At 41.0% G+C, this 23452-nt stretch overlaps 4 protein-coding genes across 4 annotated transcripts; 2 read left to right on the top strand and 2 right to left on the bottom strand.

Moving 5' to 3' along the window:
• Positions 1 to 1873: 1873 nt before the first annotated feature.
• K441DRAFT_676582 (uncharacterized protein) lies at positions 1874 to 2761 on the bottom strand (the record flags this gene model as incomplete). The annotated part of the gene is made up of 3 exons (XM_067650972.1): positions 1874 to 2132; positions 2352 to 2540; positions 2736 to 2761. The coding sequence occupies 3 exons, from the start codon at positions 2759 to 2761 to the stop codon at positions 1874 to 1876; spliced, it is 474 nt and encodes a 157-aa protein (XP_067505178.1).
• A 1850-nt stretch (positions 2762 to 4611) lies between these two features.
• K441DRAFT_555147 (uncharacterized protein) lies at positions 4612 to 6133 on the top strand (the record flags this gene model as incomplete). The annotated part of the gene is made up of 2 exons (XM_067643265.1): positions 4612 to 5140; positions 5196 to 6133. The coding sequence occupies 2 exons, from the start codon at positions 4612 to 4614 to the stop codon at positions 6131 to 6133; spliced, it is 1467 nt and encodes a 488-aa protein (XP_067505177.1).
• Positions 6134 to 7152: 1019 nt separating this feature from the next.
• K441DRAFT_686515 (uncharacterized protein) lies at positions 7153 to 8177 on the top strand (the record flags this gene model as incomplete). The annotated part of the gene is made up of 4 exons (XM_067651997.1): positions 7153 to 7254; positions 7302 to 7565; positions 7643 to 7950; positions 8021 to 8177. The coding sequence occupies 4 exons, from the start codon at positions 7153 to 7155 to the stop codon at positions 8175 to 8177; spliced, it is 831 nt and encodes a 276-aa protein (XP_067505176.1).
• Positions 8178 to 17496: 9319 nt separating this feature from the next.
• K441DRAFT_658391 (uncharacterized protein) lies at positions 17497 to 18217 on the bottom strand. Its single transcript, XM_067648342.1, has 2 exons — positions 17766 to 18217; positions 17497 to 17660 (listed from the first exon to the last, which is right to left on the bottom strand). Exons 1-2 carry the CDS (start codon positions 18153 to 18155, stop codon positions 17574 to 17576), a joined length of 477 nt encoding a protein of 158 aa, XP_067505175.1. The 5' UTR covers positions 18156 to 18217; the 3' UTR covers positions 17497 to 17573.
• Positions 18218 to 23452: the final 5235 nt, after the last annotated feature.

The raw sequence follows: 23452 nt of genomic DNA, 5'->3' as shown, positions 1-23452 counted from the left end.
CATGTTCCTAGCCGATCAGTGGTTAATACTCTGATATCAAGTGATGCCGCGTATTCTTTCAAGCCCGCACCACAGGTATTGGTAGTGAAAGACAAACTAAATACGCCAAAGGAGAAGATAGGAAAGACCGCAAAGTATATTGTCCTATACCACGAACAAAACAAGATTGAATTATATTGCGCTTACACAAACCTAGGAAATCGGCAGTGAAGGCTTCACCACTCATTAAGTTGTCTACCTCCAACTACGATATTGCCGCCATACCTAGCTTGAGATACAGGCCCACACCATGGGTCTTGGCATCGCAAGACAAACCAGTTGGATTCGAGCAGCAGGTTGAACAGACCGAGGAGTAGCTTACCCTGGTCCTTGAAATATATCGAATAACCTCGCCCTAACTCAAAAACATAGCCAATCAGCAGCTAATGCTCTCCTCCCAAGTGGTTCTACGTCTTTCCTAAGCCCGTATTGCAAGCCCTGGTAGAGCAGCAGGCAGAAAATATCGACATGTAGGTTGCCACACAACTTTAGGTCCGTTACATTCCGTTGTGCTGAAACGAGCCTGGCTAATCTGTAACTAATGCTCTATCATTGAGCAGTTCCACCTCTTCCTCCAAGTCCGCGGTACAGGTCCAGGCGGAGCAGCAGACTCAGAAGACCGAGACGTAGGTTGCGCTATCGTTTCGTGTTAATTAATTACATCGCGCTAACACGAGCCTAGCCAATCACTGGCAACTACTCCATCACCGAGCAGTCCCGTGTCTTCCTCTAAGTCCCCACCACAGGTCTTACTAGTAAGGAATCAACCAGAGGAATCCGGACAGGAGACAGAAGAGCACGAAGCTATCTCCATACCAGAGGTTTGGGTAGCACAAGATGAACCGTATGAATCCGAACAGCAAACAGAAGAGAACGAAGTTATCTCTAAGCCGGAGGTCTAGGCAGCACAACATAAACCAAATAAATCCGGAGAGCAGACGGAAGAGAGCGAAGATATCTCCATACCACAAATCTTGGTATCAAATTATATTCCAGATGAATCCGAACACCAGCCGGAAGAGAGCGAAGGTATCTCCATATCACAGGTGTTGGTAACACGAGATGAACCGAATAAATGCGGACAGCAGACGGAAGAAAACGAAAGCGCCTACATACCACAGGCCTTAGTAGCGCAAGACAGCCCACATGCACCAGGACAACAAACGGAAGGGAACGAAGGAATGTCTATACCACAGGTTTTGGTCGCGCAAGATACTCCAAATGCGTTGGGACCGCAGACTGAAGAGTACGAAGTCATCTCCATATCGAATACGGACAGGACCCCGGGGATTACGTTCGACTTGGGCAGTTCTGGGAGACCGTGTCCCCCTTTTCTGTCACGTCTGAACCTCTTTGTCCACCCGGCAAATATCAAATTCGATGGCAGTGTGTGCATCCTATCCTCCCTATCCAACATAATTGTCCAGAGCACTAATATTGGACATAGAAATGTGGCGTCAGAGGCATTGGAGATGCGACAGAACTCACGCCAGGCCCTAAAATCCCACATGTCGCAAGCGTCCGGAGTCGAATTCGTCTCGGCCGCCAACGCTCAAGGATGGTCTCATCCACAGCGTCTGAGACCCCAACTAGAAAGGAAATAGACCCCCTAACCTAAAAATTAGCCCCACTATCTATAATAAAGTAGGGAATACACTCTTATCTAGAAATGGACCCCCTCGCTAGAAACAACCCCCATTATCCACTCTCTATTAACAGAAGAAAGCAGCTCCCTCAATCCTCTAAGTTCTTAATTAAACACATTACTTCCGCGTCAACTCCCGCCTCTTCGATACGATCTTTCTCCTCCTAATCAATCCCCTCCCCCGATTTCTCACGTGTTCTTTTTCGCCCAACCCACGTCGGGGACCGTGGCGAAGTGGGCCGCGAAAATAACGTCATCGAAATTGGCCCGCGCCCATCTCTCCACGTTTGACGTCCAGCCAGAGTCAACGATTTCGCCCGCGAAGTTATAAGGCGCGACGCGGTACTCGGCGAAGCCCACATTTATATTGACGTCGCCCAACTGCCGCCGCTGCCGCCCTACTACGACCCTAAGCTCGTCCCAGCTGACGCCCATAGGCAGCGCGTGCCTAGACGGTGCAGATGTGCCGTCAGGGAGGTCTTTCTTGGGGCCGTCTACCCGGACCACCTTCTACTCTTGCTCGGCGCCGAGAAAAACGCCGTTGTTGCCATCTATCGCTGGGAGATCATAGACAGTAGGGCGAATGCCGTCGTCGCCGTCGCCCTCAGACTTCCGAGCGTCAGTCTACAATCCATAACTAAATGTCGGAGCTTAGCTCTACACTCACGTCGCTCTCAGAGTCCTTATGAGGAGTATCTTCCTCCTCCGCCAGTTCCTCCATTGCACTCTCGTTTCGGACGCAGAGTCGTCTGCATTGTTGGCGCCGCCCTCGCGCTTATGCTTAGTGATCTTTGTGGTGACGACGATGGGCGAGTTTGCGCGGTAAGGGTTAGGGTCTGCGTAGGCGCTGCTGAAACTATGTAGACAATTCAGTTAGCGGCTACGCTTTAAATAGAGTGTCTGCGCAGCTCGACATGGTAGACAATTCAGTTAGCGGCTACGCTTTAAATAGAGTGTCTGCGCAGCTCGACATGGTAGACAATTCAGTTAGCGGCTACGCTTTAAATAGAGTGTCTGCGCAGCTCGACATGAAGCGCAGTACTGATCTCACCTTAAAATGTCGGTACTTGAAGTCATGATTGCGGAGCATGTTAGAGTAGGTACGAAAATTTGGTGAGAAGGGATAAAGATCGATAGGAGTTGGCGAGAAAGGTTGGTAAGCGCGACGGTGAGAGATCCCCAAGAGCGTTGCCGAGGGATCGTTGAGCGTGTTGCTGAAAGAGATCGTCGAGCGTGTTTGCGAGAACGATTGACGAGCGAGCTTGTGAGGAGGATTGGTGGAGAAAGATTAATAGATGAAGACTAACGGGGGAAGGCCGATAGAGAAAGGTTGATAATGCCAGGAAGACGTAAGGAAGATTAATGAGGGGAGTAGGTGTTGGAGATACGGAAGACTGGTTTAGAAATAAACTCCGCCTTTAACAGTCCTGTTGTGTTAACTTCTTTACGTACCCGGAGTACTTCCCCTACCGGATAGGGAAGATCACTAGCCCTCTTAGCTTCGACACATTAAATTAACTCTGCTTTTAATTTTAACTTTATATACTAGCACCCCTGCACTAACCCGGGGGTTCTCTCCAGAAATTATCGAATAATCCACTTCCATGGCTTGCCCACTTTCTTCTACCCAAATAGATGGTTATTATCCTTCGATAACTAGGGCATATTTTTTAAAGAGCTTAAACGCTTATTATTATTATTAATCAGATTATCGTCGCTGAGATTACTATTGCCTAAGCAGTTATTATTGCTTAAGCTCTTATCGTCTTACGGGGTAACGACTTCGTCCCTTGCCGTTAGCTGGCCCTATAGAGCTAGTATAGGCTTCTCTATACTACGGTAGGTATCGTTTAGTCGCGTAGTTAGTTTACCGGCCGAAAGGGTGGCTATATTATAAGGCTCTCAAATAACAGCTATTAGGAGCTACATATTTAACAGAAGCGGTTTAATAGTAATATTGCTAAGCTTCTCTGCATCGCTAAGAATACTCCCTAGAGGCGTAATTAATTACTAGTATAATTAAATTAGGGTTAGTTAACAATGCTATCTTAGTTGCCGTCTAAGGACCTTTAGGTAGAAAAACGTTGAGTACCGTTTTTAGGTCGACTCGTCGACTCGTCGCCTCGCCCGGAGTCGCCTAGAGCCTTACCCGGGCGCAATTTTATTACAAAATCCACCTAAATCTTACCTAGCTAATAGCTTTATATTTTAATAAAAATCCAATCGATTATAGAAGAGATTTTAAAAAAAAAAACCTTTATTAATTTATTAGATTAAATTTAATATTATTAAGTAGTCAAATATACCTAAGAAAGGGTCTCTTATACAAAATTACGAAATTTCGAGTTAAGCCTCACTAAAACTCGCACCATTGGCCCTCAGACGGCAGGGCAGACTTAAGGCTAGATAGCTAATTAGTTAAAAGTGAGCGGCGTTGAAACTAGTGACACTTTAGTAGTATTAGTAAGTGCGCCTTAAGTTCTGCCCTTGCCATCTGAGTCGCTTACTGGGATAACTTCACTGTTAAAATGGAACGCCCTAGTTAGCAAGTGTTTCACAACTATTCAGCCTTGCTAGCCGTGCTTGATGGCTGGCTTATGCTGGCCTATCTTCACCGTTTTATTTGTTTTCCATCGAGACGGTAGTAGCTTAGGCAGGCACTTTCTCATCAAACAAGGCTACCAAGCTACTGACATCGCAAGGCAAACCCGGCTGCCAGGCGGCACATTTGAGCTGTTTCAGCCCAAGAAACGACGTATATAGCCAACATAACCGCCTGACAATCCCAGAGTCGCCTTTCGACAGTGTCCGTCACCATGAAGAAGACATATCAAAGCCATGTGAAGAGGCAAAGTGTGCGAAATCCATGCTTATTGAACCTTGACGGATTCCTTTCCAACCCATGTCCGAGACCAATCGCCTGTCGTATGGCGTCTCTAGATTTCTTTGCAGATACTGTTAAGCCTAAGTATCGGCGAATCGAGAGCGTAGACCTCTACAAAGAGCTTTATGGATATACCGCTGGTCGTAAAGAGGAGGATGGTTTCAACGCCAAAAATCACCCTCAAGACATTCCCAACAAAAGAAATCATCTACTGGGCCAGATACTACTTATTGAAGATCTCAATAAAGAAGCGATCGAAATAACCGGCTCTTGTCTAAATATAGACCCATTATTTTTCGCCTCACACATTCATACCCCGTGGAGAGACCTAGAAGCACAAGCTCCCGATCTGGCGACCTTGCCATCTAGACTAAAGCCAGGCACCTATATGAATATTTACTATCACCGCACAGTAGTGTTCAAAAAATTCTTGCCACCTGGCATGAAGCTGATGCGCTATGCGAACGTGAATCGCAAAGTAGCTGTTCTACCTTTAACAAATGGTAGGCAAATTGGCTTAGCACAGCACTGTGCTTCAGTACTTCGAGCTAATTGGAACGGCCGTTGGATATGTACGTACGCGCTTCAACCACTAGGGGAGGGGGTTAAATTCTAATAATGTTTTAGGTCTTGTCCTTATCGACCCGCCAATTGTAACTCGACATCTCTTCGACGCTCGCGACGGAAAGGGACTTGTTGAAGTCAATCTGCCTTCAGATTTCTTTCTCGGCGGTTATGAGGATTTCATGGACTCGCACCCCCTGGACACTGACCACGATGATGACAGGGCCAATGAGTTTGAATCTTTCCGCCATGGCCTTATGGAAGATCTGACGTACTATTGGTCAACAAAATTACCTGAATGCTTTGATTCTAAAGAACCAAGCCTCATGTCCTTTTCGTATTACCCTCTGAAGATTGTTGCTGCGGAGTGGGTTAAATACCTGGCGCTGATGCATCGGAGCATTAAACAATATGAATACTCAAATAGAAACGATGCACAGAATTTCCTCGGCGATCTGGAAAAGCTAAACTCTGATATGCGTGCCCTTCAAATCTGGCGTCGGAGAAGCATGTCCTCGCAACAGAAGCTCCAAGCGGTAAATCGTCTTCTGCGATACAGCGCAACATCATACTCGCATAGCGAGGAGTATAGATTGCTTGTAGAAGATTATGATTACCTTTCTCTTAATATGGACGAGTTTGGTCGCCGACTAGAAAGAATGCTACCAGTTGTTACATCGTTGGTCCAAATCGTCGACAGCCGGCGATCATTTGCAGAAACAGCTAACATTAGCCGCTTGACGATTCTCGCTCTGGTCTTTGTCCCGTTGACATTTGTCGCTAGTTTGTTCAGTATGAGTCCCGACAAAGGTCCCGGCGGCCACTATTTCTGGGTTTATTTTGTCGTGGCCCTTCCAGTTACTCTGGTGGTGTATTTCATAGCCCGACCTCCAATGAAGATTCTTTCTCTCACAAACCGGTCTAGAAGGCGAAGAAAGCCGAGTAGCTCCATTGAAACCGTTGATCCATTCATTATGCAGTCCGAAAAACGAGAAGTTTGAACCAAATTGTACCGGCGGATTGGAGAACCGTGTTTGTCGTACCTCAATATATATTCCAACCCACCTGAGATGACCAGCAGCCTCGACCCTTCGAATGGCATCAACCCTGGTGGTACGATCGTGGGTGGAATAGCTCGGCTGTTGTCTTGTCGGCCATGGGATATTTTGGGATTGGAGGAGCATTTGGTAACGGAAAAAGTAGGGTATTCAATAGGCTTGTGGATCAAACGTGTGGGAGACTAGTGAACTTGATTGAGTTTGACTTTCTTAGAGCTTGGGGAGTTAGCCGAGGGCCTGCAAATACTTTTGTCACTCCAATAATAAAGGAGGTCCGTCTGGCATAGCCATTTAATCGAGTGAATTTTGATTATTTGCCTCTTCTATTTGATTCAAACAGGTCAAGTAAAGATGTTTCATTGTCTCTGAAAGGGAGATAGTTTACTAGAAGAGTAAGATGCAGGAACGGAGTGCAATTAATAAAGCTCAAACTGCGTGAGACCTTGTAACGCCAAATGCACTCAACTCACTTTTCACCCCCTACCTGTTAAAGTCGCGATTCATCATCTCTCACTAGGAAAAAACGTCTTCATGAAAACTACATGCGGGCTGCCGTGAAAGGTTGTTTGTCAACCATTCCACTGAGCGGGGGAAAGATAGGTTATCTCCCTCAGGAACCCAGACGGGTGTTATACATTGAAAGTCTATATGGTCTACTACACAACGAAAGCGTTTCGGCTTGGTAAAATTGCTGTGCACCTCTCGGTAGCTCATTCCCTCCGGTCATCTTCCAACCACCGCTTGTAAACCGGCGACCGGTTCGATGTCGTTGTTCTTGGCGCATTCGGCTGTTGTGACCGTAAAATGACGTACCTTGATACCGAGGGGTGGGGCCGAGTTTGATGGAAGGATCGCCATTTTCCAACACCAACCCGCACATGTGCACCTATACGACAACGAATTCACACCTGTTCCCTATCATCCTATTACTTTTTAGATCAGAAAGGTCGTTTACCCTAACTATGTCGGAAAAAGTTAAAGAAATTGCAACAGAAGATTTCCAGCGCACGAAGGTCCTCGCACAGAATGCAGTTCGCTCAGGTGCATACTTATATCCTATTAAGGTCGGTTGGAATATGATGTATGTGGGAACATATTAAATTTCGAATAGGGCATCGCCTACTTTTTCACCCACCGCAGCTTATGGAAGCCCTTAATCTCCATACTCGCCCCTACCGTAACCCTCGGACTGGGCGTTACCGCCTTCATGTTTGCTTTTACATATCCACCTCAAGCCGCAGTCCTTACCGTACTCAATGGCCCGCTAGCCGCTCTCACTACCATCCTTCTCGTACTCAGTGAAAGCTCAATAATTTTCTCTGTCCTGAGCAAATCCTTTCTCATTGATGGTGCTCTCATTGACACGTTTGATGGTGTAAGAAATCCTATATATACATACTCTAGATGTTTTCCACCACACCCCTCTGTAATCGAACTAACCGGCGTTTTTAGACCCTTGTATCTAGAAATATGACTGGAATCGTCTCAGAAGGTCGTCAAATCCGACCCGGAAGTGATCCCATTTCGAAACTTGGCAAAATCATAAAGAGACCTTTCGCAAAGTTTACACTAAAGGCAATAATCCGCTATTTCATGTATCTCCCGCTCAGTTTCATTCCAGTTATCGGCACTGTTCTGTTCATTATCCTGCAAGGCAGGAAGTTCGGTCCGAGCGCTCATGAACGGTACTTTCAGCTCAAACAAATGTCAAGCAGGCAAAAGGAGGAGTTCGTTGAGAAGAGGAAGGCGGCATATACAAGGTGAGTTTTGAAAATGCTAACTTGGAATTTTTCAAAGTCATTGAGAGTACTTACATTTACTTCTCAATAGTTTCGGTGTTCCCGCAGTCCTTCTCGAGCTCGTCCCAGTCGCGGGTGTTTTCTTCGCCTTCACCAACACAGTTGGTGCCGCTCTCTGGGCTGCGGATCTCGAACAACACAACACGACCGCACCGGGGCTGAGGGATCAAGCTAAGAAGGCGGAGTGAGATGCGAGATTCCTGCACTACCTCGGAGCTTATTCCACATTATCTTATTGGGATTGACTGTTTGCAGACACCCCTGCTGACAATGAAGTAAGCCAGGCCCTTGGACATGCTCACTACGCATGCGAATGCACCTACAGATACCCTTAGAAACCTCCCGGAGCAAGGGGTGATTTGCTGGGGTGGACTTGAATTAGAGGGCTGGGATGATGTGGTAAATCTGCTGGAAGAAGCTTGGGTACGAAAACTACTTGCTTACCGTATTCGCTTTTACCCCTACCTCTCCGTAACCACAAGAGGACTCGGAGACAGCATGCACTCCGACATCAACATAGGCCAAAGGCGTAGCGTAGTTTGCCTGTTGCGGACTTAGAAGTCCTTGGTTACGGTTTTCTCTTTTCTCTGTATGCTAAGCAGTCTTGTAAACTAATAATTTTTAAGCCTTTACTGTTCTCTTAGCCCATGAGTACCTTTATTATTTTATTATTTTGATGTTTTCGATCAACAGCTTGTTCTCCAAGTGTCATGAACTAGTCCATTAGAAGGCGGTTTATTTGCGAACCTCGCATCCTAGTGCTGATAAACCGCACACGGAAATGTAAGAAAAGAACCTCCACACCATACATCTCAATTCTCTCGGTTTTGTGCTTCATTCACGACGGGTCAAGTCTAAGGCTTGGAATCTGGGGTATGCTTACTACTGAAATAGCGATAGCTGATCAAGGAACGTACCTAGGGTGCCTGGGAATGTCCGCAAGGGGAAGATAGATGGCCATTAACGTTTTAGCCACCCGATCGAGCCACCTACTTAAATCCACTAACTTCAATCATTTATAACTTTACTTCTATTATATATATTTAGCTAAAAATTTAAATATAAGCTTTTTAAAATATAAACAATTAAATTATAATAATTATAATAATAAATACTAAAAATCAAACTATTATTTTAAAAACTATTATATTATATTAGATATATATAATAATTTATATAAAATACTATAAATAAAATACTTTTATATATAAGTAGTTATATATAGATTTTTATTTAAATGTCTTTAATAGGGGTAGAGTAGTTGGTAGATTTTGGTGTTTTGGGGCAACTTAAGCGGGTGGCTGGCTCGATCGGGTTAGTCTTTACTATCACGCGGCGATTGGGCATTCCCTACGCCAAGGAACTCTGCCATACTTGTACTATGGTGGGGCGGGTACATAGGTGCATACAGGGGCTTTATAATTAATGATTGTTAAGTCAAAAAACTAAGGAGCTCTTGCTGCACCCGGCCTAAAAAGACTAAAACCAACCAAAAGAACCCTAAAAAACACCTAGAGAATCCCCCTGAGATGCATGCATCGCAGGGGAGGCACACGTTGAACGACGGTGGCTCGCACTCGCGCACGACCGCTAAAACTACGCCCAGCAATAGCCCTCTATAATAAAGATAGGCGAATACTATACCATAAAGCGGAAATACCTCTATTAAGAAGGCATCTAATAAAATATAAAGCCTATTAGACGCATCTAGTATCTAAAATTATAGGGAAGTAACCGTTAGCTATAACGAACTAATGTAGCTAGTAGAATAGCTCCGCTAGTCTAGTAAACCTTAGGCGCCCCTCTAGCAAACCCTTAATTAAATCCTCTAACAGCTAAGTAAAATTAAAAATAAGTATAACCCCCCCTTACTGGCGAACCGCACCTAGGCCGCCATAGCTACGCTTTTACAGCATAGGGAACCTACCCCCCTTAAGTTAATAACTGGGTATATAATTATAATATAACCAAATATAGAATAAGTAAAGGGGCTTAGGGGATAATTAGAAATAGAAGTCCTTATAAAGATACGTAAAGAGGTTTATAACGCTATTATAGTCTAATACTTTAAGAGCGGAGATATTAGAGTTACCCTAAAGGACTAATAGGCAAAGGAATAAGCCGTAAGGGTAGGGGATAGGCTAGGAGAACGTATTGGCATAAAAGTACTCCGTAAGGATTACCTAGTTAAAGTCCTAGCGGTTCCTATAAGCCTTAGGGTAAAAAAGGGACGCTAGGTAGATAACATAGCAATTATATAGGAGATAGTAAGATAAACAGAACGCCTTATACTAAAACTTAAAATTACCTAAATTTAATAGCTTTAATAGGAAAATATAAACTAAGTATATAATAAGAATAATAAGAGGATATAAGGGTCGCCGGAGACTTATTAGGGAGACGCTAGATAAACATATAGCTCCCTTATTATTAGCATATATATACTAGGAATGCAAAAACTTCTTATCTAAAAAGGAATAATTATAAATGGCCTTATATACAATATAAGGCTCTATAACCATAGACTACGCCTAAAATAATACTATCGCTATATATAATAGGGACACACCTAATCTATATGCGCAGCATAGGTGTGCTACGGCCACTGTATAGGCCCCTATAATACGAGATATTACTTAAATTAAGACTAAATAAAATACGTAAACTGCTACTAAAGCATATATAAGGCGTGGGAGAGAGAAGACTGTATTAAATATAGGAGATAAAAGGTAAGGGCTTAACAGCTACGGGAATAACTGTACACTAGATTATTAAATAGAAACAATAGGCAATAATCTAGGGGGACGTAGGCGCTTTCTTAGCGTTTCCTACCTTTAATACTAAAGGGCTAGGCCAGCTATCCCAAGCCTTAATGGGCTAGAAGTAACGCCGCGCGATATTACTAGACCGATTAGGGATATAAGGGTTATAGGGGACATAAGGAAGAGAACGCCCTATAGGAAGACCCCTATAGATAGTAACAGTAGGCTTAAGACCAGGACAATTAAGAATTAGACTTAATACAGCAAATATAATATTCGCAGCCAACCTATAAAGGGTATATAGCCAACCAGTAAGAACAGGGGAAGAACTAGTAATAATAATAGATTTAGATATAAAAGCGCTAATAGGAATATAAAACATAGGAATAGAAAGCTTTATATAAAATAAGTAGTAACTAGGGTATAGATATAAGAGATAAAAGCTCTAAATATCCTAGAGAAAGTAAAAATAGAAGAAGTGAGGAATAAAGGAGAGTTAAAGGACCCTTACTGGGGGTCCGCTACCTATCCATTATATAGTATAACTGCGGCAACATAAACTACCGCCTTGTAAGGCCCAGTGTTGTATAGAAACATTGAAACTAAAACTGATACGCGGTTTCAGTTTTATGGCGTTTCGTATCAGTTTTATGCGAAACGTTTTAATATGTTTCAGGTTTCGCAGGTATACTAATAAGCTTAGGCGAAGCCATTGTTTACTCGATCTGGGGTTTTTATAGCAATAGAGGCTAAGCATAACGCCTTATAGAGGCACTTGCGCAGAGCTTAGGCGTCGTACTATATAAATAGGAGGAGTAATTTATAGTGTTAAGCCTATAGTCAACTATCTTATTTAAGAGGTAGTTTAACTACCTTATTGCCGTCGCCTTCCTCTTCTAATACCTTTAATGCCTTATTTATAAAGCGGCTTTTTGCAAATACGCCACTTAACGGTGCCCTACCTATTATTTTTGAAATATGGACCTAGCTCTTTAGTGACTTTGCTATCTCTAACATCTTTGCTCTAAGCCTTACTCTCTCTAGCGCAATTATATATTTAGCTTCTAAGAAGACTCATTCTGGGCCAGCCGACATTAGGGGGATACTAAAAACGGTAATAGCCATTTGGGAAAGGTTAGGATAGGTAAATTACCGTGCAGGTTTTAGCCACCAGTTAAAAGGTAATTAATCGCCGATAGAGGTTTGTGCGCCCTATAGATATTAGCTAGAGTAATAAGCAATTATTAGAGTTATACCTTAATAAAGTTATTAAATTTATTAACGGTTGCTGTTAAAATAGTTATTTCAGCAATAAAGCGTGCAATTGGATCTTTAATTGAGTTAAGATCTACTAGTTGTACGCTCTCCGGCTTAAAATAGTCCCTCTATAGGTTTCGAACCTTAGTAATAGTAGGCTTAATCTACTTCTGCTGCTCCTTGCCTAACTATACCTTCCTAAGGTATACTTCGTGTAGTTAGGGGTAAAGAAGAGCTGCTACCGCGTGAACGGGTGTATTATTAGTAAACTTATAGTACTTATTAAACTTATACCAAGCTGCCATTAACCTTACAGTCATTTAAGCATTACCCTTAAACCTCTTCTATATTTAGGTAAAGTAGCGGATAAGAAATTCTATATTATTAAAGGTCGTATAAAGCGTAGCGGTATACCCTTCTGTGTTCTTTATATAGGTCTTAAGAGGTTAGAGGATTTCTCTAATGTCTTTAAGCTCTTGCTAGTCGTCTCTTGTAAAAATATTATTACTAAGCTCCTGCCAGTGATCTTCCGTCTAGGATATAAATTCCTTACGCTTCTGTAAAGCGACAGTAACCTTATCTAGCTAGGAGTTCCACTACGTATTATTGTCTATAGGAATTGCTCGGCTAACTGCCGTAAGGAAGGCTTAAAATCGACTAGGAGAAGAGCGAGAGAAGACGTTATAGTTGTGGAGTTTACCGAGACTGCCATGCTTGCGAAACTCTTTAGCAATATCTTCTTTACTTTGTAATCCTCGACCTTAAAGCTCGTCTTAGAGTTTAGCAATATCCTAAATAGCTATCTTAATTACCTTATCCTCGTCCTGTTGTCCCTCTCCTTGCTTTATTATAGATCTAAAAAGGAATGCTTGGGTAATACGATTAAGATTATAGCCAAAGTAACGCACTTGACGAAGGACTGGGTTAAAGTTCTTAATCTCCTCTATAATATAGCGTAGTATAACGTCGTTTAAACCATAATTATCTAACGTAAAGAAGCCGAGTTTATCTTCTAGACTAGCCTCTCTTATAACTTAAAGAAAGACCTCTGCCTGCTCCTTACTACTATAAGCTCCCTTAAATTCTTTAAGTAATAATAAGGCAGTCTCCGCACAGCGAGTCTCTGCATCTACCTAATGTACTATAATTGCCTAGAACCCTGTGTTTACTAGCGATGTCCATATATTAATTAAAAAGTGGACTAAGGAAAGGGAGTTCTTAAGCTTTTTAATAAGCTCTTCGCGGTGGAGGATATAGGTTAATTTGATGAGGTTTGGAACGTCTTTTCGCGCGAGTTTAAGAGTCTCTTTAGCTATGTAGTTGACTAACAGAATAATAGCCTAAAATTCAGGCCAATTAAGTAGTAAGAAAGGTAGGTTTTGGATGGTAATAAGTTGTGCGCAGGCTTCCTTGAATTTAGGTACTTTAATAGCTGCTTAAAGGGTCTTTTCTTTATCTAGGTCTTGCTGCTCTTGTAAAGTCATTTTCCTGCTAAAGACGTCCACTATTATGTTGTTAAAAGCTCTCTTTATTGGACCTGGGGGCGTAGAGCTAACACTTATACCGTGGCTTTTAAGGTATATACGGAATCTTTCAGCATTTGGAGTGCCCTTATAGCTACTGCAATGCTTATAATAGTATATCTAATAGTAAAACCTATCCCTTACCTTCTTAGAACTATTTGCTTTACGAGTATAAGACCATAGCTCCTTATTTACCTTTACCCTCTTTTAGCATAAGATTTCGTCGCTATTAGTAGTGCTAGCTTGGGATGCTAGGCAGGAGTTATTATCTTCGTCTTGTGTATACTCCGTAAAATCTAAAACAGTAGAGACATTGTCTTAAGAAGCCATAGTAGAGGTGGAAGGGTATTAGGATAGAAGGTTTAGAGGAGGGAAACTAGGAGTGTAGGTATTATAGGGGTATACACCTAGGTGTAAGGGGAAGGTTGTTATATTAATTAATCTATCTTTTCTATCTGTCATTAGGGGTAGCACGTAGATATATCGCGAGGGCCGCTAAGGCGCTAGTAGTAAGCGAGCTAATGGCGATTTTCTATCCCGGGGATGGAAAATCCTAATTAGCTAAATTTAGGGTCGGCAGAATATGGCAGAATTTGGCAGCGTAAGCATGGGTAGTAAATATATAATTCCCTTATTCCGATAAGGAGGGAAACTATAAGGGAAACCTTATTTTGTTAGCTAAACCTATAAAACACTAAAATAGTTGAAATGTACTAGGTTTGTTTTATATAAAACGCGTATAGTTAAAACGTTTTAGTACCGTATAAAACGTATTGAAACCAGTACGTTTCTATATAACCCTGGTAAGGCCCCTACTAGATAGTTTAGACCTAAAGAAACACTATATCCTTGCTATACAAGAACCATATTATAATACCTTTATATAATTAACATACTGCCCCTAAGGATTTTAGCTCCTATATAAACTAAAAGCAGCTATACGCGTATACTTTATAATTAGTAAGGCTATTAGCCTGTCCTTATAGTTATAGTAAGTAGTTAACCTAGATATTATAGTTATAATAATCTAAACATATAGGGGACCGGTATAAATTATTAATATATATAACCCTAGGGTTAAAGGGGTCCTATAAATAGAGAATATTATATTAGTAATAAGCTTACTAGAAACTAAAGGTATAAAGTCTATCCTACTAGAAGATATAAACCTCCACCACCCGCGGTAATAGGGTATCCATATTACTGTAGATTAATAGTTAGAGTGCCTACTAAGAGCTATAGATATCTAGGGCCTTAAGCTAGCTACCCCCCTAGGAGCAATTATATAGCAATAAGACACTACTAGAAGTATAATTAACCTTATATTTATAGATAAAGGCCTATACCAGAGACTTAAAAGGTATAACCCTAAAGAAGAATAGGCACTTACCCTAAACCATATCCCTATTTAGATATAGCTAAACCTAGATACTAAAGTGCAACTAAATAGAAAAAGATACGCAATAAGGAAGCTTAAGACAGATAGTTTTCTTAATGCAGTTAAACAACAACTCTAAGACCTAGAAGAAATCCACCCAATACTAAATAAGCGAGGCTTATTAGCCACCCCTAAGGAAATTAACCGAAGACTAGAAAGGATCTAGGCAGCGATTAAAAATAGGCTAAAAGAGCACTACCCGATCTTAAAACTAGGCCCCTATGCGTAACATATATAGTCTATATAATACGCAGTTCTAGTTACCAGCTAATAATAAGTAAAAAGGAAATATATAAGTAGCTATAACCTTAAAGATAAGAGATGATATAAAGATACAAAAAACTAGCTAAAAAATACCCTAAAAAAAGAAGCAAGGAATAACTGGAGACGGTTTATAAACGAGTATACTTCTAACCTAAGCCTCCCCCATAATAAGGGCCTTTGGGCTATAGCAAAATAAGTATAAAAAAAAAGGTAGGGCAACTAGTAAAAGACCTATACCTACTACCCCTATAAAGAGTAGGAGAATTATAGGCTATAAACGACAATAATAAGAAGGTAAAGATCCTTATAGAAAGGTTCTTCCCCTAACTAGCTCTAGCAGACCTTAGTAATATTACAGGCAAAACATTGGTAACTCGCCTATAGGTTAACAGCGACATAATAATAGAGGAAATGGCTAGAACTATTAGCCGCCTTTTAAATAATATAGTACTAGGACTAGATAGGATTCTAAATAAAGCCCTAAAAACCTATAGGCCACTTATAGCACCTTAGCTTGCAGATATAGCTAGAGCATACTTTACTATAGGCTACTACCCATAACTCGGAAGATCTATAACGACGGTTATTCTATAAAAAGAAGGTAAAGCAGATTACTTAATCCCAGGAAGCTACCGCCCTATTGCCTTAGAAAGGGTAATAGTAAAATATATAGTAGATATAGCAGAGAAATATGCCCTACTACTACAAAGCTAAATAAGGGCAAAAAAGAACCGCTTAACACTATTAGCACTTACGCTACTCACTACCACTATTAAATCTGCATAGGCGATGCGAAAGGACTTTATAGTATTAATGCTTAGTCTAGATATTAGTGGTGCCTACAACAATATACCCTACAAGCGTCTTCTATATATCCTTAGGGCAAAGGGTGTTAGCGACTCAGTTAATCGAGGCATGGGCACGGCAAAGGGGACGCGCAAGCCTGTACGATTGGATTGTCTATAAACGAGAATATTAAGACGAGGACTAGAAGAAGGTTGAGGAAAGGACACGTCTATATACATGGCGCCAAGGCTCCAGACGAGCCCCTGACGAGGGTCTGTAACAGTGCCGTAATATTACCCCCCCCTCCGCAAAAGCCTGCCCTCAGGCTTTATAGTTGTCCCCCTAGTTAAGAAAGCTATATTATTTTCCTTTCTAGCACCAAATCTATTCCAAATTGTAGCTGTAGGCGGAGCAGTAAGGGTTAGTTGTTTGGGTAGTAGTACGGTACTAGCGTCGGGATTGGTGTCATAGGCGTATCGGCGCGACGTCTTGTCGGTCGTAATAGTAGGCGCATTACGCTATCATTGTCTTGTCCTTGGCAGTACGGTGCCAGTATTAGGGTTGGTCATTCAAGTCGGGGTCGATCGTCCGTTCGTTTAGTAGATAAAGAAGCTAAAGTCCCTTGCGAGTGGCTAATCCAAAAGGTACCGTACTAGGGGCTAATTAAGTAAGCTCTCCCCTAGGGCTGCGGTCCCAATATCATCTAATAAGTTTAGAGGTATAGACCGATTAACCGTCCTAATAACGCATCCGATTCCTCCGTTATTTAGTAGAAGGAGTAGATCTAATCCTCTATTAAAGCTCGGGAGAATTACTAGGCTCCCAATATATAGACCTATGGCTACGTCTTCCTAGATCCTCTCTTTTAAGGGCCATTAGCCGTTCTACAAGGTCTCTTCTCTCTGCATTAGAAGATACCCGTATATGTACTAATATCACCCTGCTTGGCTGAGACCCTTAGTCATCGACGTCTCGTAGAGACCCTTGGTCGTCAACATCTTATAACGAAGTTAATTCAACTTCTTGTGAAGAGGTTAATTACGCAGAATCGCTGTCCTGGTCTTCTCGTGCCCTAACTCATCTTAACCCATTGTCTGTCTCTGCCTTGCGTTTTCCTAGGCCTTGGCGTTATAGTCTCGGGGGTTTAAGGACGCTGTACTATAGGCCCCACATTATGGCTAGGGCCCTTAGACACTTATATGGATGCGCGGTAACTGCATCCTCTAGTTCCATATAACAGCTAACGTTGGTGTCCCTTAAGGTAGCCCTCTTCCATCGTTCCCAGTCTTGTACTAAGTAATGTCTTGCGAGATCTATTAGGGTCTTAGGGTCTAAAACAAGCCTCCAGAAGTCTTTGACTCTATTAGGAAAACATTTGGCCACGATATACCTATAGCAGTCTCCATCCTGAATATAAGCTGTGATAGGTTTAATCTGGTCGTTGAGCCATTTTTATATAGAATTCAGTTGAATATATGTGTGGTTATTAAGGCTTTGCGTCTGGTTAAAAAGGCTGTTCTTAACGTCGTCCATTTGCATTTCTAACGACATTACTTATAACTTGACGTCGTTGACTTGTGTCGTGTGACGTTCATCCATCGACTTCATTTGCGTCTTAATTTCCGCAATTTCCGTCTTGACCTCATCGACCTTCTTGTCAACCTCATCGACCTTCTTGTCAACCTCATCGACCTTCTTGTCAACCTCATCGACCTTCTTGTCAACCTCATCGACCTTCTTGTCAACCTCATCGACCTTCTTGTCAACCTCATCGACCTTCTTGTCAACCTCATCGACCTTCTTGTCAACCTCATCGACCTTCTTGTCAACCTCATCGACCTGAGCTTTGACTTCCGCAACCTCGGCCTTGACTTCTTCGACCTTTGTATTAACTCTTTCTACCCCCTCTTTTACCTCTACTACCCTTATAGCCCAGGGAGCATTATTATCGTATAGATAGGCCGTTGAAGTGCTTAAGGTCACGATAGCGTTGTCAAGGTAGGGGTGGAGATCCGTAGAGAGGTTCTCAGGTCGATAAGGTAGGGTGATGGAGGTGGTGGTGTAATTAGAGACCTTTTGACGGAGGCTCTTCAACGCAGTATAGGAAGGTTCGAACGGAAGAGCTGATGGAGCCATACTATCGGTGATATTGCTGCTGGTTCTGTCGCGTATATTTGATGTCTAGGTAATGGATACTCGTATATTTTGATGAGAATGATGATAGAGTCCTGCGGGGTAGGCAGTTGTCAAAGGTCAGATTTAACTTTGATCACGTGCACCTAAGCGAACCAATGGCAGAGGCTTGCTCAGAAGTTAAGACACGTAGGTTCTTTAAGTGGTCCAAATTGATTCTTTTTGATTTTAATTCGATTTGGCGACGGGCCGATATTAAGGCTCTGGTTTGGTTTGATTCAATTAATTAATTAATTGAATCGTTCTGGTGTTCGTTTCCTCAATCGAATGTTATTCGGTGACTATCCGTCTAGTATCTAGCTAAGTGTAGTACTACTTAGATCATTCTATACTGTTTTAGTAATCGCCCATCTAGCATTAGCCTCGTGTCTAGCCCCAGGACCTGCCGTGTGTCTGGCCTATCTACAAGCTTATAGTACTGTAGGAGTCGTCTGTTGTAGCTGGTCGAAGGAATCGATTTGAAAGGGTCAAGAAGGGTCCAGGTTAGCGTCTTGGCGAAACCTTATTTTGACATTCCGAACTTTTGATTTGATTGGTGGGTTCGGTCGGTTGGGTTCGTACGGTCAAGTTCGGTTTGATTGATGTTCGATATGCGATTCGAATCGTTCTCTGTTCGCTGGCTGTTCGTTCAAATAATTGACGACTAGGGTCTATCGACGTTTCTCTGTAGGCTCGTTCTGGTTCTGGTATTGGTGCTTTCCTAGAAGGCCTTGATCTGGGGGAGACGTCGGCCTAATTAAAGGCCTCTGTTGATCTGGTTCGAATAAGGAGACGGCGTTTGATTGATTAAATTGTTCTGGTGTTCAATGGCTCACCACTAGATGTAGGTATTAGGTAATTTCTGGTAGGTTCTTTCAGGGGTCTGGTCCGTGCGTGTTCCGTTTTTAGTCCGTTCTTGTTCCGTTCTTATTCCGTTCTTATTCCATTCTTATTCTGGTCCTTGGGGTTTGTGGTTCCGTTCATGGTTCTTATTCTGGTTCTATATCTGTCCTTATGGTCCTAGTGGTATCCTTAGGGTTCTGTTCTGTTTGGTGATGTCCTTTGGGTCCGTTCCTATGTCCTTGTCCTGTCCTTGGTCTGTAGATATATTTAAGTTCCTTCTCAGGAAGAAAGGGTGGTTGGTCTTAATATAATGTTAGCGACTTAGTCAATCGAGGCATGGGCACGGCAAAGGGGACGCGCAAGCCTGTACGATTGGATTGTCTATAAACGAGAATATCAAGACGAGGACTAGAAGAAGGTCGAGGAAAGGACACGTCTATATACATGGCGCCAAGGCTCCAGACGAGCCCCTGACGAGGGTCTGTAACAGTGCCGTAACAAAGGGCTTCCTAGAATGGATTATATAATTTATTTAAGGGTTTATAGGCCAGAAAGAAACATTACTAGTCTTTAGCGGATACTAGAGCCCCCCTATTATAGTTATAACAGGAATACTATAAAGATCACCCCTCTTGCCTATACTCTTTCTTTTCTTTATAAGTAACCTGCTTAACTCCTTTAAGAAAGGGGCGACCTAGGGAATAGGCTTTATTAATAACACAAACCTAATTATATACGGGCTAATAGCCGTAAAGAATTGCAGAACACTAAAGAAAGCCTATAATACTTATATAGAATAGGCAAAACGTTATAGAGTCTAATTCTCACTAGAGAAATACCAGCTAATCCATTTTATAAGAAAACGCAACCAATCTACAGATCTCTAGCATATAATTTATATCTAAGGCTTTAGGGGTTAACTAGTTTAGGGCCTAAGGGTATTAGGAGTATAGGTAGATAGTAAGCTCCGGTAGAGCGCATATATAGCGTAAGCGGCCTATAAAGGCTAAGTACAGTTTATTGCCTTATCTAGGATTGTCAATTCTATATAGGGTTTATACTTCTAAAGGTCACGCCTATTATATACAGCAGTCATCCGGCTAACCATAACATATAGATCCAGTATTTAGGCCATTAGAGAAACTAAAAAGGGCCCCCCTAAATCACTCCTTAAACCACTTTAAAAGGTTTAAACAGCCTACCTTTAGAGTATTATAGGCGGGTATAAGCAAATGGCCACAGTACTACTTAAGAAGGAATCTAATATTCCCCCCCTATAGTTATATATTAAAGCCGCTGTAATATAAAGGACGTAAAATAAACGCAACTCTAATATTATAAAGTATATTAAGACACGCCTAAGTAAACTATAGAGGAACCCTAGGGTGCCCTATAGGAGAACAAACTAATAACCCTAAAGTAGGGAAGAGATATTAGAAAAATAGGTAAAGAAAGTAAAAGAAGAATAGTGCCGCTTTAGGACCTAGGCCTATATAGAGGAGGAAGGGAGACGTATAAGAGGTTAGTAAAGATAATAGTAAGATAGAAAAAGGAGCTAAAGTAGAACACGTAAGAACGCTAGGAAACTATCTACTATAATATAATACTAGTTAGACTAACGCTAGAAAGGTAAATAAAAGTTAAAGGTATAGAGGCTAACTTAGGCAAGACGAACCTAAGCTATAGTATAGTTAACGCTATAGGGGGTAAATACCTAAGGGCTCTAAGAAGGCCTAATAAAGGCAGAAAATATAATAGTAATACTCTTAAGAATAGGAATAATAGGACTAAAAGATTAGCTTTACTAGATGGGTATCCTAGTAGATAGCCTAAGATGCGAATATAGCTAGCTAAGACAGACACTAAAACACGTAATACTGCTATGCCCCCTATATACCAATTAAGAAATAATGCTCTTAGTAGCTAGCATAGAGAACTATAATACACTACTCTTAATATAAAAAGGCCTTAAGGCGGTTACCTAGTGGCTTATTAGTTATGTTGGTATCACCAGGGATACCTATTGTAATAGGCCGGAATCGTAGTCAAACAGTCTTTGCTGGTTGATACGATGATAGTTGATTAATTAATCGAAGCTATACGAGGGAAAGGGGCCTAAGGCCCCTTTGCTTCGCTTCGCTTCGCTTATCGTAGCCTAGTACCACACGTAAATATTCCAACATAGGCAGTTCTTTCTTTTATGGCCTAAAACCAGAATATATATAAATTGTACTAGACAGTACTAGGCAGTATTAGGCAGATTGCTATAGACTGCCGTATATTGCCGCATATTGCTATATATTGCCGCAAATTGCCTAGGACTAGGTAGGCTTTCCTCCTCTCTTTACCTATCCTTCTATTTATACCTTAAGGCAGTTAGTATCTAAGAACTTTTCTAATGCCTTATTAGGGTTAGACTTAGTTATAGCATTTACCGGGTTATTTTGGCCGTTAATCTAGCGGATCTCTAGTAGTTTTCTTCGCTTATACAATTGGTAAAGGGCCATAATATTAATTATTAGACGCTTTTCCTTAGTGGTTCTGAGCTTAATAAGGCATTTCTAGAGTAAGTAAGAGTCGGTACAGATAATAGTTGGAATTTAGGAAAGACTGAGTTAATCTATAATTATCTTAAGAGTAGTATTAATAACAATCGCTATATCTACTTCTCCTACTATACCGTAGATCTCTAATACTAGGACGCTCCTAGTTACTTGCTTACTCTTAGTTAAGCTGTAATAAATTAAGTTTCCCTTAATCTGGAATTCCTCCTCTATTATCTTAGTCTTATTTATAATAATAATTTTATATCTAATCTAGGAACTAAAATCTTTATTATTTATAAATAATCCATTAATAAAGATAAAGAGCTTTGCTGTAGATAAGTTAAGGGTAATATAGTTAATGCCTTAATCTATATGCTTTATCTGCTATATAAGTCTCTTGTTTAAAGCGGTAATATCGGCTTTAGTTAGATTCTAGTGTTGGGCAGCGACTAAGAGGTTAAATACGGCCTCTGGTTAATAAATAGTTGCAATATAAGCTCTATAAGCCCGTTGCTCTCTATAGTTATTCTAAAAGTTAGGAGACTTAGCATTTATAGGCTTAAGCTTCTTTGCCTATTCCTTTTAACGTAACTAGATAGTATCCTTGTATTATATTAGTACACATCCATTAAAGATTAATGGGGTTTCCGGTGCTAGGGCTTCCTTAGGCTTTATAAGGAATTTAGCTTTACTAAGCTTATTATCCTTTAAGACCGAGAATTCTTCTAATGCTAAAATAAGTGTGTTATTAGTTTATATTCCTACAAAACTAAATACCTCCTTAGTTGTGATAAGGAAGTAGGGGTCGTAGGTAGATATAGTTATAGATAGCTTCTCCTTATAATGCTTATAGTATATAGCCCACTAATAGGTTCTAGCTTTAGGAATCCCATACAATGGCTTTAGAACAACTATAATGGTATTTAGTGGATACATATAGATAATTTCCTTTGGAAGATTTATAAGAATCAGTTGTTAAATAAAGGTTGTTAATTGGGTATAGGCTTAGGTGATATTACGTAGCTATATCTAGATCTTCTTATCTAGAAGTTAAAATAAAGATGGCGCTAGTGCCATAATAACTCGTTGGCTTACTCTTTAGATAGTTGGGAATTACGTAAGAATTACTTCCTTTCCATTATCGTTATACGCTTAGATAACGAGTCTGGATTTTTTGTATGGGGTATTCGTAGCTTTACCCTTAACTTTATAAACGATTCTTAAGTTAAAAATCCTAACACTAGTATGCTTAATAGGATCCCATTAAATAAAATTAAAGACTCCTTGTCTAGTTAAGCCATTAACTTCCTATTTTATTAAAGCTTCAAATAGTGCTCCAGGAGTAGTAATTTTACCCTCTTTTTGTAGCTTTAATATAAGTGCTATATTAGCTTGCTCCTTACTCGTTATAAAAGCCATTAGGGTTATTTGGGTATTAATCTCCTTAATAGTAGTAAGGAAGGCTTAGTTGAAGTTATCTTTATTAGCAAAATGGTGGCGGGTGCTTTAATAGGTAATAATTTCTTTATTAGATACGTCTTTGTTACGTAATCCCTTTAGTTATCCTTAACCACATTATATAATTGGTTCTGGGTTAACTAGTTCAGTTTCCTTATTTAGTTCTTTTTCCTTATTAGATTGGTTAACTTAGTCCTCCTATTTTAGAACATCTAGTATCTCCTCTTTTATGTAGTATAGTTTGATAATAATTGATCGGAAGTTAGTTGGTCCATACAGCATATTAATTGTATATATTTTGCCGTTAATTGCTAATAGTTTATACGGTCCGTTCTAATTATCCTTTTTACGCTATATACGTACTTCTAAAAGAATTGGTAAACTTAGCGTAGATATAGTATTTGGGCCGTTTCT

Source organism: Cenococcum geophilum (genome assembly GCF_001692895.1).
Source record: "Cenococcum geophilum 1.58 unplaced genomic scaffold K441scaffold_16, whole genome shotgun sequence".
Lineage (NCBI taxonomy): Eukaryota > Fungi > Ascomycota > Dothideomycetes > Gloniales > Gloniaceae > Cenococcum > Cenococcum geophilum.
Note: the sequence above shows the minus strand (reverse complement) of the source record. Positions and strands in the feature narration are given on the sequence as shown.